We start from the raw sequence: 16201 nt of genomic DNA on the forward strand, positions 1-16201 counted from the left end.
TTTAGTGATTACTAATATGTAGTAAAAAAAGCTTCTGGCTAGTCATGTCTGATTATTAAGGCTGATGATATCAGTTTCCACTTTGGCTGCTGGCCTAACGTTAGCTAACATTACAAAAGCTAATGTCAGCCAAAGTTCTTCTGCAGAAAACATGATGAAGGTGCTGTTCTAGCGATTTAATGCTAAAAGTATAACTGACACTTCCGGCTGCTCTTTATAATCTGCTTGCTGTCAGTTGGTGTTCGACTGCTATCTAGCCTGACAGTAAACAGCAGGAAAGTTACAATACAAGATCATTTCAACCAATCAAATCACCACTCTGTCAAAATACACACTTCATTTGGTAGCTTTAAATAATTAAACATAACAGAGTGGCCTTTTTCTCTTTATAACCAGGGAAAGGTGCTAATATTTTTAAGCACTGGCCACCACAGGCCAAACGCTTAAATTTGGCTTAAACTTAAACATTATCCATGAATTGTGGTGTTTCAGACGAAAAAACAAGCTCAGCTTCTCAGCTTGTTTAAGGAAGTGGTGTCATTCTGCAGCACATTACAGCCTTAGATGTGTCAGATTCTAGCAACTTAAATCCCTGCTTCCATTCACTCAATTTCCCTTAATGTATCGTTTTATCATAATCATCTTTTGTGTTTCTGGTTCTTCAAGGATTGTGTTAGCAATTTGAGTCAGCTGTAAACCCAGACTTCAGTAGCCCCGACACATCGGTAGCTGGCTACCAAGAAGTATTGTTGGCTGTTTTTGTGTAATGATGAGCTAAAAAAAAACACAAAGGAATCAGGCTGTTTGTGGAACTGTGATGTTGTGTTGTGATGGAGAAGGCTCACAGTATGGGGATAAAACTTGACGGCCATGGGGGCAGGGCTCAGTATAAGTACCGAACAACTTTAAGGTATCAACCAAAATAAGCATCAAAACTTCTCAAGTGAAATCATAAACATCAGATCCTTTTTGTTCCCAGATCTAGGAAAGAATACTGTTTGTATGGTTTAGCTCACAGCCAATCATCACAAATGTTCTTTGAATTAATGCAGCGTGATTGGCTCACTACCACACTGATAATGGTATCATCACCTTTTAAACCATGTCTGAGTGTAGAGACAAGATAATAGTTCATGTTTATTTTATTCAAGAAGGAACAATGCACATTAATTAATCACTTCAGTCACCTTAATGTGCCAGAGTTGGCCTAACAGACTAATTTTTATCTGCAGGTCTCGTTTTAGTTGTAGTTATAAACTACATCTGATCAGACATAAAAATGAGAAACCTGATCACATCCTGCTCTTGATTTTATGGCAACATCTGGGCACAGGGAGGTTGGACTGACAGGATATTTAATGTCTTAAGGTGGTCAGTGTGACAACGCAGCACTCTGGCTCAAACCCTGTCCACAGTTTTTATCCCATGTCACTGTAATTCTTGAGAAAACTCCTTTCCTTTGGGAGTTCTATCTTATCTGATCTTATCTAGACTGAAACTACTCTGTCTCTTTTTTTTCACTTGTATCTCCACCTCTTGGATAACTTCGTCACGTCTCGTCTCTTCTATGGATTTCTCTACAGCAGCAGGTCATCCGATCACCCCCCGCCTCTCATCTCAACTGCCTCCAGTGTTGCTGTCAAAATCTCACCTCACTGCCAGAGGACACAGCCTTGGCCCGCCGAGAATGTGGCAGCACCACGCTATCTCCAAAGTGCCACATTTAACTGCAACCCCCCTCCCTACGAGCATGCAGCTGAAAGCTTCACACATGCACAACAGCTACTGCTGAAACAGTGCATACATAAAAAAGTTTGTCAGTTTGCACACAATCTCAACCGTCTTCATCAACTTCTGCTATTTTCAGAAGCTAGTTTCACAGATATCATCCATACACTCCCTTCTCCCTCTCGCTCTGCTCCTCTTGTGTTGGCCACATTATTCTCAGATCTCTTACAATCCGTTCCAAATTAAAGTCATTCCTCTGAAGCCGTGTGAAGCACTCCGGCACGATAACGATATGTGTGATAAGGCTGCATGGAGAACACATAATGCAACCATTTCATCCAGTTACACTGGACACTTTATTGTGATAATAATGACCTAACTGACATGTTTTAAGTAAATTTTCATATTACTGTGAGTCTTGCTTTGCTGACTGATTTACTCAGCAGCAGTGTAATAGTGCTTTTACAAGTCCATTAGCTGAGGCTTTTATCTCTGCAGCTCCTGTATTATAGTTGGCAATAAATAATAAAGCTCATGTCTAACATAAAATCACTTAATAAACCACATTCACAAAAGCAAAGCGCTCTGCTTGGTTGGGTTTACTGATACAGATCAGTGATTCCCAGAGATTGGGTCATCACCCACAGGTAGGTCAGATTTTATTTGGGCTGCCAAATAAATCAAAAACTAAGGAAGAAATTCAGCAAATGTATGTTGTTTTACTAATGAGAGGAAAAAACAATAAACTTTTAATTCCACATAAATGCACATATTTTACTTCATTTATGAAGTAGGTTAAAATGTCCTATATTATTTTCCAGATGAGATGAGATGGTCCGATAACGCAGCCGAAATGCTTTTCTCATTCAGTAGATATTTCACATGGCAGTAATAATGGTCAGAAATGTTCATTTATGCACAAATGAACTCCTCCCGAGAATTTACTGGTAAAGCCTCTAGTGAACTGCTTTGTCATTTTAAAATCCACCACTAGTCATGTTTCAAACATAAAACACTCTGCATGAAGTCATTAATTGTCTGATACTTTTTTGCAAAATAAGTTCAAATATCTTGTTAAAATGGTTGATGTATAGCTCTACACCTTGCCTTCATTTCAATTATTCAAGGTTGATGAATATGCAAATAGTCCCCGCCCTCTCCACACACCCCACACCTCCACCCTTCCGCTAAGAAGTTGCACCTGGTTTCTCCCGTTTTGCTAGCTGATCACAGTAACTAGCTACCTCTGACCTTTCCTGTGGGCTGAGCATCACCGCTAATGATATGTACAGTGCCAACCCCTTATGGGATTTATGGGATTGGTTCCATGCTTTATGACATCATATACCCATATGTAAAACTCATATGAAATACATAAAATGTTTTCATTTGCTTTAATTTTTTTAATTTCTAAACTTGCTCCATGCCAGAAGACAGCCTTGTCCCAGACACAAATTCACAACATTTAACAATTAAAAATGTGTTAAAAGCCTTCAGAATCTAAAACTAACAATATCTACTGATAACATCTGTATAAAAAAAAAGTGCTATTATAATCATTTTTGCTTTTAAATATATTTTTATGAAAATGTTGTCCCTTTAGCTGTGTCCCAGATTTCTGTCTCTGTTTTACAAAAACATGATTTAATCAAGCATAAAAAAGGGTTTGCTATACCCCAATTATCTAAGGCTCACTTCCTGGTTCAGAAACATGGGAATACTGCTCAAGCACTGGTAAACTTTCTAATTTTTGACAAATTAATTAAAAAAACATCGCTATCAGATGTGTCTCAACCATAACATGTCAACTTTGTAGCCCTTCTAAATCAAAGCTAAATAAGAATTATGGTTTAAAAATGTGTTTTTTGATTAGCGTCAAGAGAACTCTAAGCAATTTTAAAAAAATAAAATAGTTGTTCACTACAAGGTCAACTCTGTCAGATGGAAAATTTACAATTTATTTTATCAACCTAACTTTTTTATCCCAATTCTCAAGAGTGAGTGAGACATAAACACCTCTGCCTGATGTAATTTAAACCTATATGAGCTGTGTATTAACTCCATGTGAACACTACGACAGATGATCCCACCAATTACCTCCTACTTAGGGTTTGATAATGTGCTAATCAGTCAAATGGCCCGGGCTTGTCTCTGGTGAGGCATCATCACCCACTGTAAGTGGCACATGTTTGCCAATGCTTGGATTAACTTTGAGCGTCAATGCTTTCGCAACCTGGATTCTTGACTGAACATCTAATGAGGAGCGGTGAACTCGATTAGCGTGGTTACAGTCAGCTTCACTGTCAAACTAAACGATCCTGATTAGATTCTCAAAGGCAACAAACACACGGCCTAAACTTAGTACTAACTACTTTACATTGTATGTGAAGGAGACTGCACCACACACACCAACATACTGTACAACTGCTCCATACTGATCAATAATGTATCACCTGGGTTTCGATTTAATTTGTTCCTAAAGCGTTCAACAACAGAATTTAACGCAGATTTATAGATTTAATAAAAAGAGTTCATGTAGTGGTTACTACTGTAGTAATCCAATCAGGTAAGGGTCTTTGATTTGTATGTTTGGGCCCAGCACCAAGCCTCTGCAGTTGTAAAAATCATTATGTTGATGGAACGCTTAGTTTAAGTGCTTCTTGGTTTAAAGGATAAGGCTGCTGACATTCAACATTTTTCTTATTTATTCCTAATAAACTGATTCTACAAACAAGTACTGTGGGTGTATTAGTGGTGCTGATACTGAGACAGCAGGGTGGCCCATGACTTCATATACTCCAGATATCCAAGGTCTGTTATGTCATGCACATTATGATCTGATACACCTGGTTATCTAAGGGGGCAACATGTTGTTTAAGATGATATTCTTATTATTAAAATAAATTGGATTATGCTGTAGATTCAGAAGGCGTTTACGGGAGGGTGGGGTACAGCATGTCAAAAGAGATGTTATTAAATTTCATTATCACATCACTTATATTTAAAGGGGAAATCTGTAATATATTCACTATAATTTATTATAAAATGAGCAGATATGCCATCCAAAATTAAATTGAAATATTTGTTTCCTTGACAACACTACAGCCCAGTGTCTCCCTTTCAGATTTCTATTCCAGGCTAGAATAAGTGTTTTTGTTTGCTTGTTTCATGTTAATTAGAGTTCAAATTAATGCTGAATGTTCACTGAATGCGTTCAAGGGTGTTTATGAGGCATAACAAATAATTAATAATGTTTCAGAGGAGCAGAAGGTTATAATGGTTAAATTGAGCAAAATGTTGATGGAGTTTGGCAGGCAGCTAGACTGGCAGTCACTGAACTCAAACTCCAGTGTGTATTTTCAGAGCAGTGGGCGTTTGTTTTCAGGATAACAGGCTGAACTTTAGATCAACAGACAACTGACAGTTATAAACAGCTGGTCAACTTACAGTGTAGGACTTTTTGCTGGTTGTTATTGTCAGTTTACAATGTTGCACAAGTCTTGCACTCCTGCAGTGTTCCTGCTGCCTGCCAGAGCTTCTATGTGTCTGAGGAGTTAAGGGGGCGGAAGGAAACAACTCACTTCAACCATAGATCATTTATTAAATAGGACTTCAACCTATTTAATATACAGTATGTGGCTCCAACTCGCTGTTGGGACTGCAAGACTCATTTTTGGACGTCTAATTGATATATATTGCTTGTTTAACACAGGCCCATAATGGTTTTAGATTAGATTTGCTGTCATTTAGGATGGAGAAACATTCATGACCGAGGACATTTAGATAAACATTTGCAGCAGGATGAATCAGAGTTATAGTACAGGGCTCCATACTAACATGTTCACCAGCTTTCCCAAACTCAAAACGTATAGCCTATCACTAGTGTGTATTCAAAGCCTGGTGTGTCTTCCTCATCAGTGCCACAGAGCTCCATTGTTGTCCAAAAATAATTATAGATACATCAATGAACCACACTGTGGCTGACATGTTCCATGTTTTTATGAGCGATCATTTCGACATTAAAGAAGTTGGCATAGAGGAGCTTTGTTAGCAAACCCACTCTAATAATGTTGATTCATACTGCTTGCAAATCTGTTACTGTGCTTGACAAACATGTAGACAATATGCATGCATTCTCCCATTAAAACTATAATAATGGTCCTGATTCACTCCTCTAAATGATGTACTAAAGACATTTGTGGCTTAAAACCCTTTGGCTGATGCAAAATGGCTCAAAGCTTTGGTTTAGGTGCTCTGAACGAATAGTTTGAGCTAATCTGTCCTGCAGAAAAGCCTGTAAGATGCACAAAATCATAATTTTGTTTGGCCATGTGTTAAATACTGACCAGCATGGCGGGAGCATATGGTGTTATTGCCGATTTAAATAAGTTATTTCTGCTTATTAAACATCTGATTAAAATAACAAATGCCTTGAAAACAGCTTGTATCAACTGTTTAAAGCTTTTATCAAGGAAGAGTGTTTTCTCTCTTCTCTATTTGGCAACACAGCAGACAATCGATGAAGAGAACTGCTTTAAATCTCTGTGCCAGGACAAGAAAAGAAGCACACAGACTACAAAAACTTAAGTTATTTGATTTACAATCCATCACACATTCTACATGTAAATCCTGGACTAAGTTGGATGTTTTTTTGGTTGTTTTTTGGTTGTTTGCTAAAGGCTAACAATTCTAAGGGTGAGGTTCGAAGCTCACTGCCAAAAAAACATAGGTTGCTCCTCACATCAGCTCAATTACCGTATTCCAAATACAACCAAGAGAGCAGCCAAGTACATTCATATCTGTCCCATTTCACCCTGCTTACATGTCCCTGTCCACCAACACATCAACCTGTCTGTCTCACTGCAACAACCACTCTAGACTTGTCTAAATTAATCCAACAAACCTTTTCTTCTTAAAGGAAAAAAATAACCTTTTCTAACAACCACCATCATTCCATCATCCAATATGACAACTTTATGTTCAACAACTTCAATGATGAGATCTGGGGATGTATCTCAATAACACTATAATGGAGTCCAAAACAGAAATCATCCAGTCTAGCCCCAGTTTTCAGACCCAAAAACAAACCTAATCTGTCCACTGTAATGTCCTGTGGCCTGGTTTCTATGCAGCAGGGTCATCATGCAGAAACCTCAAAAGGCATGTGGGAAAATGCATTTAGAAAGACATGGGTAATAGTATTTTGATGCTAAAGCATGCATACATTGAACAACATCTGATTGCTCAGATTTGAACACATAGGGGATAAACACGAAGGACATAAAAACCTCAGAAAAACAACCTACCCTTTAAATATGACCCCTCAAAGGTAAAATGTGATGACTTTCACAATGAAGGCTGTGAAAGCATCTCAAAGTTTAAACATTCATCCAGAACCTTCAGAAAATGTTCAAAACCTGCTTTAGCAGCATACTACATATTGGCCCAAATAATATGCAAAAATATTAAGGTGAATGTCCCAATTAAGCTCACGTACCATCCAAGCCCCTTTGCAGCTTCAGAATCTTAAAAACCTTAAAAACTACATCTGCATATTTTACTGTGTGATATTTCCTTGAATAAAGCAGCCTCTTAAGTAAAAGTCACTTTTTATTGTGAGACAATCAAAAGCAAATGTGTGCTGTGCACCTGCTGATAACAGAAGAAGTTGCAAAAAGGCTTTGGTGATTTTGGTACCCTCAGAAGAGAACATGTTTTTGCACACTTCTTCTCCTGTTTTTGCTAAGTACTCATTTGTTATCAAAATTAGAATAGAGCTTTTAATTAGACATTTGTTAAAGTATTACTTATAACCTAGAAATACTGTTTCTTTTAAGATCAAAATATTTTATCATGCTCACAAACAGACAACATGCTTCATCGATGCACATGATGAAGCCCATGTCAGACTTCTGACATATTTTGGCAAATCAAACAACAAAAACATTAGAAATTGGTATAAATGAACTATTGACAATTTAAATGAGAGAGTATGCTTTTATGTTAAGCAAAATGTTTTCACTTAAATTGGAGCAATATATATTTAAAATGTCTGAAAAGACAATTTGGTCGGCTTATTAGGGACTGTTACCCTGCTCAATATATAGCTTTGGTTTGTTATCAGCATTTTAGCATTTACCTTATATCCAACTAGGGTTTGGTATCGTTTAAAAAATTACAATACCTGTACCAATACCAGTACCCTTAAAGTGATACTGATGCCATCGGACTACAGGTATTGAGTACAGATACCCAGCCCTACTTGCAACACATGCAAACACACGCAAGTGTGCAGTTGTAAAGGAGCAAGCTACAAGTATTCATCTAAAAAGCCAAGTGGCTGCCATGTTAGTCCTCTATTGGAGCGAATTTACTGGAATCGAACAGCCACACTTTGAACTGTGACTGAATTTTGACTTGACAAAAACTGCATATGATAGAATCTTTACCATAAAGAATCGGCAGTTTCAGCAAGCTTCAAGTTTCTGCGACTTCATTTTAGTACCATACTGACACAAACTGAAACCAACGACTGGCTGGGAGAAGGAAACCAACATTTATAGACTAACAAATGGTTAACAGTGATGTAAAACTGATGTAGTTTGAAAAAAATGGAAAAAAAATCCTTGTGTGGTTGTTAAATTATCTATTAGACAGGGTTGGGTATCAGCATGCAATACCTCTGCGATATCGATTGAAATAACCCAGCACCAAGTAGTACTGAATCTTCTCCAGTCAAAATCTGCGTTCAAACCTTTTCGTAACCAGATCTAGAAAAAAAAATTGTATGGTTTTGCCAACAAAACATCCAAAAACATGGCTATATATTTAATGAAAAACTCTTAATATGACTAACATGACGAAGGTACTAAGAAAGTATGACGAAACCTTCAGGGTGAACAGCTGCACCTACTCTACTGGTTCCCAGTCCAACTTACATCTGTCACTTGCAACTGATGCAAGAAAGTGCAGTTACAAAGAAGCAGGCTACCAGTGTTTTATAGCAAAATTCCAAGCCTGCATGTGTTGTGAAAACAGATTTTTAGTGAAGTATTCATTGACGACTCTAAAAGGCCACGACGTTCTCTTTTTGGAGGAAATCTGGTTGAACCAACCGACCACTGCAGCCATGCTTTGAAACTCGGCTTGTCACTAGTGGGCTTAATGAGGGCATGTAATGCCAACGCCACAATTGGGTTATCATGCAGCGTGCACAAGATTTTGACTGGACAAAAATTCAGTCTGACAGAACGTTCACTGTGAAGAATTGGCGGGCTCAAGCAAGCCTCAGGTTTCTGAAAGTTAATTTTAATACCATACTGACGCAAACTGAAACCAACAACTGGCTGAAGGAAGGAAACCCACGTTTATAGACTCACAAATGGTTAACAGTGGCGTATAGCTAGTGTAGCTTCCAACAAATGGGCTAAAATATTTGATATAACCTGCGGTGGTTGTTAAATTATCTACTAGATGAGGACAACACTAAGAAATAGTTGTCTAAATATGTTTCTGTTATAAATTGGTTGCATTATATAGTGAATAACTTGATGTTAACCCATGTCAGCTAATAGAGAATTACTTTCCGACCTGGTGTGTAATGCTGATTATCCATACAGATAGTTTCGGTGTGACTTGCAGAGTTTTGGAGACATCGGCCGTAGAGATGTCTGCCTTCTCTCCAATTTAATGGGACTAACCTGCACTCGGCTTGTGGTGCTCAAAGCACCAAAATATACATTTGAAAAATTCAAAAACAGTGTCTCCTTCCATAAATCATGACTCAGTTACTCAAAATAAACCCACAGACCGTGTTGTAAGCAGTTTCCCGTTTCTTTCTAATAGAAAGAAAGTAGTTCTGGTAGATTCTACTGCAGAAAGAAAGCAGTTCCTAGATGAAACTGCTCACAACAAGTTCTGTGGAGTATCTTGAGTAACTGGATCATGATTTCTGGAACAAGACACTGCTGTTGAGTTTTTCAAATGTATTTCTTTTCTTTTCTTTTTCTTTTTTTTTTTTTGGCACTTTGAGCACAACAGGACTAGTGCCATTTTGTTCCATTATGCTGAGAGAAGGGAGATATCTCTATGGCTGATATCTACAAAACTAGGCCAACTCACAACCAAACAGTAGAGATGGATAAAAAGAAGTGTAGGCCAGAATGAAATATGTATTTTTATTTTGGGATGAAATGACCCTTTAAGATCCTTTTTGTCTACTGTGCTCTGGACATGAAATTATTTTATAGACCTGCAGAGGAATTTCTCCTTTCTATGATAGACGAACAGATAAATGAGATACTGGAGGTAATGAATGATTTTACATCATTCTAAACTCTATAATATATGAATAGCGATTGATCTCAACCAGCTCATTTAATTAGTGATTACAGAACATCCTTTAATGAAATAATTTCAGTTGGGGAAAAAAGTCAACAGGTTTCATGTCCATGGCTGTGTGTAACTCACTGTACAGATCATTGCTTTCTGCTGATCTGCCAAGACGAGTCAGTGAGTGAATGAATAGCTGACCTCCTCCAAAAAAATCACTCACATCAGTCTGAAAACACCATGCAAAGTCTCTAGTTTTACACATGTGTGGGTGTGTCAGTAATAGTTTTCAGTTTGTGATTAATAAATGTGAAGTACAGAAGGTGTGTAGCCGTAAACATGATGAGCACAAATTAAATCCGACAGCGGTGCCAACTGCCGGCTAAGATCTGTTCTATACAAAGCTGCTGTTCACACACACAATGGTTATCATTTGACAGAGCCAAAAAGGCGCTGTTGAATTTACAAACCTGTGAAAAGTAACTATCTCGATAGCCAAATTTTAACCACATCCTCTTCAATCAAGTCGCACGCCACATGCCTAAAACCCGATCTGAAGAGGCACGTTCAGGCCCTCTGACAAGCCATGTAGCGGCGAGGACAAAAGGATGTGCAATTATGTGCAGAGATGTTGGGTGGTGGGGGGGATGTATTATTTAAATCAGATTTTAGCAGCTGTAGTCTGGTCTGATGGCCCACTCATGTAGGCTTCTTGCAAACTGCGTGGATGAGCAGGGGTTTCATATCAAGAGCTGCAACTTCATCAAAGGGCTCAGAAAAGGGCACACGACAACCACAGAGAAAACTAAGCAGCCTAAATGTGTGGCACATCCTACATAAAACATATTTATGCTCAGACTGTCAGTCAAGCAAGTCTGGGAGGTAGGTCTGGGCAATATGGCTGCTCAATAGTACCTCAATATTTCTAAGCTATTACATGATATACAACGATATCATAATATACACATTTTCTCTACCTCACACTCTGAAATAGTGGATGTGATGATCTTATAGAATATGATGCATTGCTGCAGATTCAACTACCCAACAGTATACAAGATAGTTTGGGCTGGGCGATATCATTCAGAAATTTTCAATACTGGTTCCACCACCTTGGCTTTAATACCAGTTCCTGAATGATACTTTTTTCTATACCAAATTTATTTTAATAAAAAGAAAGTTACATTACGGTACAGTTAGTCACTTTAAAAGAAGAACTTGGTGGTCACAAACAAAACAATGATCCCTGTCTCTGAGATTAATGTAGTATTTTCCTGCATTAGAAGGCCAATCCCCTGTATTATTAGATCTTCATACAAACATGCTGCGAGATTAATAGCTAACGGACGCTGATGAGATTCACCTCATAGGTACTGAAAGTTTGATAATAAATGAGAAGTAATTTTTCATTCTCGCAATTCAGTCGATGCCGTAAAGTATGGAAGTTTGATAACCAGCCCTATGGACATCTGTGCTTTCAGAGGGATTTACAGAATGAGATTTGTTGATCAATAATCAGTAATGTGGATATTAGACATGTAAGAAAATACTGATTACATTTTAGTGTAACAACATTATGTTTTCTGAAAACCATGATACATTCAAAGACTCGTGGCAGTGGTTCATTTGTGCTGATTTTGTAATCAGAACAGTCTTTTTAAAACTTGCCCAGTCGAGCAAAAAATATTACTCAAACTGACAAACTGATTACAAAAATAGTGGCTGATTAATAACAGTTGACAACTGAATGATTTTTTTAATTAATCATTGCAGCTCTAGTTCAGAAAATTGCATCACTTCAACTGTAATGAAGTCTTTAAAACCAGGAAAACATACGACCTATCTAGTCTCTCATCGTGATATTGATATAATATTAATATAATATATGGCTGAAACTAATGATTTCTTTCATTGTCAATTAATCCGTTGATTATTTTCTCAGTTAATCGATCACGTGTCTGATCTGTAAGTGTCAGAAAGTGGTGAAAATGTCACCATTACAATCTGTTTCCCAAAGCCCAAAATTATGTCCACAACAAAGACACGCTCAGCCTTTAAAACCAGGAAAAGACAAGACTTGTGCCTTGACATCATGACAAATGATCAATTATTGAATTGATCATTGCAGCTCTAGTTCAGAAAATTACATCACTTTGCTGTGACGAAGCCTTTCAAATCAAGAAAACAAAAGACTTTCCACACATCACAATATCCCAAATCTAAGACAACTAATCTTATATCACAATATTGATATATTATATCTAGGGCTGCAAATAATTGTTATTTTTGGCGTCGATTAATCTGTCGAGCATTTTCTTCACAAATGAACTAGTTGTTTGGTCTTTAACTTGTCAGAGAATCATGACAAATGTCGCCATTACAATCTATGTCTTTACATGTCTTGTTTTGTCCACAACCGTAACATATTTAGCCTTTAAATCCAGGAACATTCAAGACTTGTGTCATAACACAATGACATCAAAAATCTAAGACAATGACAAAGACATGTCAGAAGAGGGTAAAAAAATTGTCACTGTTTCAATCAGTGTTTCTCAAAGCCCAAAATACTGTCCTCAAATGTCTTGTTTTGTCCACAAGCACGAGATGTTAAGGCTTTAAAACCAGAGAAAGACAAGACTTCTGCCATAGCAGAATATCCACATTATATTGATATATAATATATTATTTTATGTGTACAGCCACAGTGGGAGCAAATGTGTAACATTTGTCAGAACAAAGGACACCACAGAGACATGGTATTGTTTGCTATCAGGAGAAATATTCTGCTTGTAGCTGCATCACAACCTGCTACTGTAGCCTTCATTAAGCTACATAAGATTTGCAGACTCACTAGGTTAAATTCTTGCTGAGTTATATTTGTAAAACAGTATGCAAATTGAGTCATTGCATGCTTGTTTTTGGTGATATCATGAAGCCACTGGAGGTGCTGGCTGTTTGCAAACTGAAAGGCTCCACAGTCATATTTCACTTAGCATCTACAGTAAGTCACAGGTTTGAGAGGAAGCACGCCTCCATCTCCCTATATGGCTGCATAGCATGCACAAAAGATTCATCCATTTGACAGGCAAACAAACACAGACAGGCTCTAGGGAGGGGATGGGGAGGGGGGGTGCACAGCACACAACATTAAAGCTCTTTGTAAATGTGGTTACCTGGGCTCGGGCAGGATGATTTTCTTACTCGCCCGGGCCGCTGGAGTAGATTTGCTCTTCTCCATCGCCATCAAGTAACTGACATCGGCGAGCACTGCTTCGAGGTCCGCCATCTTTCGACCCTGGGACGACCAAATCAATAAAATTACCGGGCTGGGGATGGGTTCTGTTTGAGGGAATTAAAAAAGCAATGTCCTCCACCAGATATGACCAACATCAAGCGCCAAGGTGCGTGACAGGGCCGGCTGAGCGGGCGGCAGGGCTGACCATCGACTGGGAATGGTTGTCGTTGTCTCCGGCTGTAGTCTGCTCCTCACTTCGCCTCAAACTACCATCATTGTGACAGAAAAAGGGAAATTCAAGAGGGAAGACATTGGGTGACAGGTTGCTTGAGAAATACAGTCACCAGGCCCGCTCGATCACCGTTCTTGTAATCCCATTTAGTGCAGAAATGCAGGTTTCTCAACGGGCGTGTTTGGGGACGAAAATAATGCCGATGAGATCTGCTTTTGAGGCCAGTTATTTCCTCGCTTTTGTAGTAATGTGATATGTCTCACACAAGATAGGTAGATGCACCACCAGATGCAGGATCTGGAGACAGCAGCTGTCAAAATCCTACAGGTCCTCTGGGGACTTTCCTGGTCCTCTTGATGGAAATGTGTCCAAACGACTGGTTTGTCTCCAGTGCGGCATGTGTCTCAGGGGTTTTTCCTTAAAATGTAAACACTGTGCTGCGAAAAAAATGGTCTAATTTTAGTGGAGTGGCTCCAGAGGCTCCTTTCTGTGCTTTGACAGCAGAAAAAAGCAGCTTTTAGCAGGGATAATAAAACAGGGACACGTGTCTCAAGGAATCATTAGCGAGGCAGAAAAAAGGAAAATCGGACAACAGGTTGAAATTAGGGATGCAACTAATGATTACTTGCATTGCCTGTTCTAATTTCCCCCATTAATCGATTTGATTTGGTCAGAAAAATGTCGACCAAAGCCCAAGCTTATGTCTTCAAACGCTTTGTTTGGTCCACAACCCAAAAATATTCTGTTTACTGCAATACAGGAGCAAAGAAACCAGAAAATATGCACATTTAGGAGAAAGTTGGGGCTTTTTTTTTCTTTAAAAATGACTCAAATCGATTATCAAAACAGTTGCCGATTAATTCAACTAATCCTTGCAGATTTAGTTGAAATTGGTCTCATCAGGGTGCTGCTTCTTCTCCTTTAATATCTCAGCTGGTGCACAAAAATGCAAATCTCTCATGCACGCTTTGGCACATATAAAACCACAGAAGAGTAGCAGGTTAAAGTTGAACCTGGATGCATGATTTGCAATCCATATTTTTTCAAAAATTGCTCACACCGCTGCTGCTGCTGCTGTTGTTTATGTTGCCGTCGTTGCTGGCTGGCTTCCTGAAGGGCTGATCAATCACCAAAAAGAAAAAGAAAAATGTCGCCCCCGAAAAAAAGATGTCCTTAAACACCTCAAATCAAATCCACGCAAACAAGAGGCTGTGATCAACTAATCAGCAGCCAAATCCCGCAAAGCTAACTTGTTTTAGCCCGCTGCTGCTTCTGCTGCTGCCAATATCGATATTTGGGTTCGTCTGCTAGTTAGCCACCACGCTAGCTAGCAAAATGAAAGCTGCTAGCCAGTAGGCTAACTATCGTGGACGGTGTAGAGTGTTTAACCAAACTATACATCTAGTTTGAGTTATTCCAGCTCGGTAAATAGATGAAAATGCCCTCGTTGCCAGCAGCAAACAGAGCCACTAAGCTAGCTGGCAGACTGACAGTAACAGTAATAAGCTAACGGCTGCGAGTGCTCGTATTGGGGAAGTCCTGCAGCGTGTGTCCGCAAAAAAAACAGGTCCTCGAGAGTCCAAATGGCGTCAAAAATTAAGACAAACACGCTCAATATAATCCATAGCTGCTTGTTGAGACACCCCGAGCGTTGGGGGGGGGGGCCCTCCTCGCCTGGAGACCCAGCACAGAGCGACTGACTGCGGGCTGATGGTGACGCTGATGGTGGATGGATGGAGGAGGGGGAGGGAAGCGGAGAGAGGCTGGCCACCGGCGGTAGTTTGCTTGTTAAACGGTAACTTTTCCCTCTCCGAGCCGTTAAATGTGGTCGGCTGGTAAGGCTGGAAACAACAGCGGCCACCCCGGGTGATGTTAAAACACCAAACAGGACACAGAGCTGGTGGGCTTCTCTCGTAAATCGACCACACCAGGGAGGTCGATATCCGAGCGGGTCGTCGCAGTCCGCCTGCCCCGAGCCAGGCTGATCCGTGCTGGGGGAGCCCTTAGTCGGCTAGTTAGTTAAGTCAGGAGCTAAGTGGCTACACTGAACCAACGGTCCGTGCGCGCGTGTGCCAACCGTTGCAGTCCGCTCCTTTCCGTTAAGCTGCTCGGTTCCCAGCTCCAATATGGCACATGTTTTAGCAGAAGTCCCCCTTCGGTGTATTTTTCTGTATTTTTTTCAGAGCACAGTTGCACTACTGGCTTTGTGGTTCAACTTCCTCCCACTGCGGCGGGGAGAGGCACGTAAAACCCGGAGCGGGTCACTGCTGTAGCCTGGAGCTGGACCACAGCTTTGTAATTTAGTTAAAGACAATATTTTAATTGTTTGAACTAGAAATAAATGCCAGTGGAGTTTCATATATCTTCTGATAAACAGTTAAATCAGTCATATATTATCACTAACCATATAATGACACCAAAGAATCCATTTATTTCCATTATTGATTTGATTTTCACAGAATATATTTGCAGGGTTGGAAAGGTTACTCTAAAAATGTATTCCAATGATATGATTACTAATTACCTGTTACAAAATCACAATATTGTAACTTGATTAGTTTCCGTTTCTTTTGGATTGCTTCAGTTCCAAACTGTGAAATTGTTTGGCCAAATTAATTGTTTGTCCAGCTATTTCATATTTTATTATGTACAAAAGTTTGTTTAGATAAAGGTAC

At 39.2% G+C, this 16201-nt stretch overlaps 1 protein-coding gene across 1 annotated transcript in view; it reads right to left on the reverse strand.

The window, feature by feature from the left end:
* The window catches only part of grk3 (G protein-coupled receptor kinase 3), a 91983-nt gene extending 77419 nt beyond the window's left edge, over positions 1-14564 (reverse strand). The window contains exon 1 of the mRNA XM_084745489.1: positions 13233-14564. Coding sequence (XP_084601615.1) covers positions 13233-13345 — 113 coding nt within the window. The 5' untranslated portion in view covers positions 13346-14564. The remainder of the gene's footprint in view (positions 1-13232) is intronic.
* Between the last annotated feature and the right edge of the window lie 1637 nt (positions 14565-16201).

Source organism: Lutjanus erythropterus, chromosome 20 (assembly GCF_056507025.1).
Source record: "Lutjanus erythropterus isolate fLutEry1 chromosome 20, fLutEry1.hap2, whole genome shotgun sequence".
NCBI lineage: Eukaryota > Metazoa > Chordata > Actinopteri > Lutjaniformes > Lutjanidae > Lutjanus > Lutjanus erythropterus.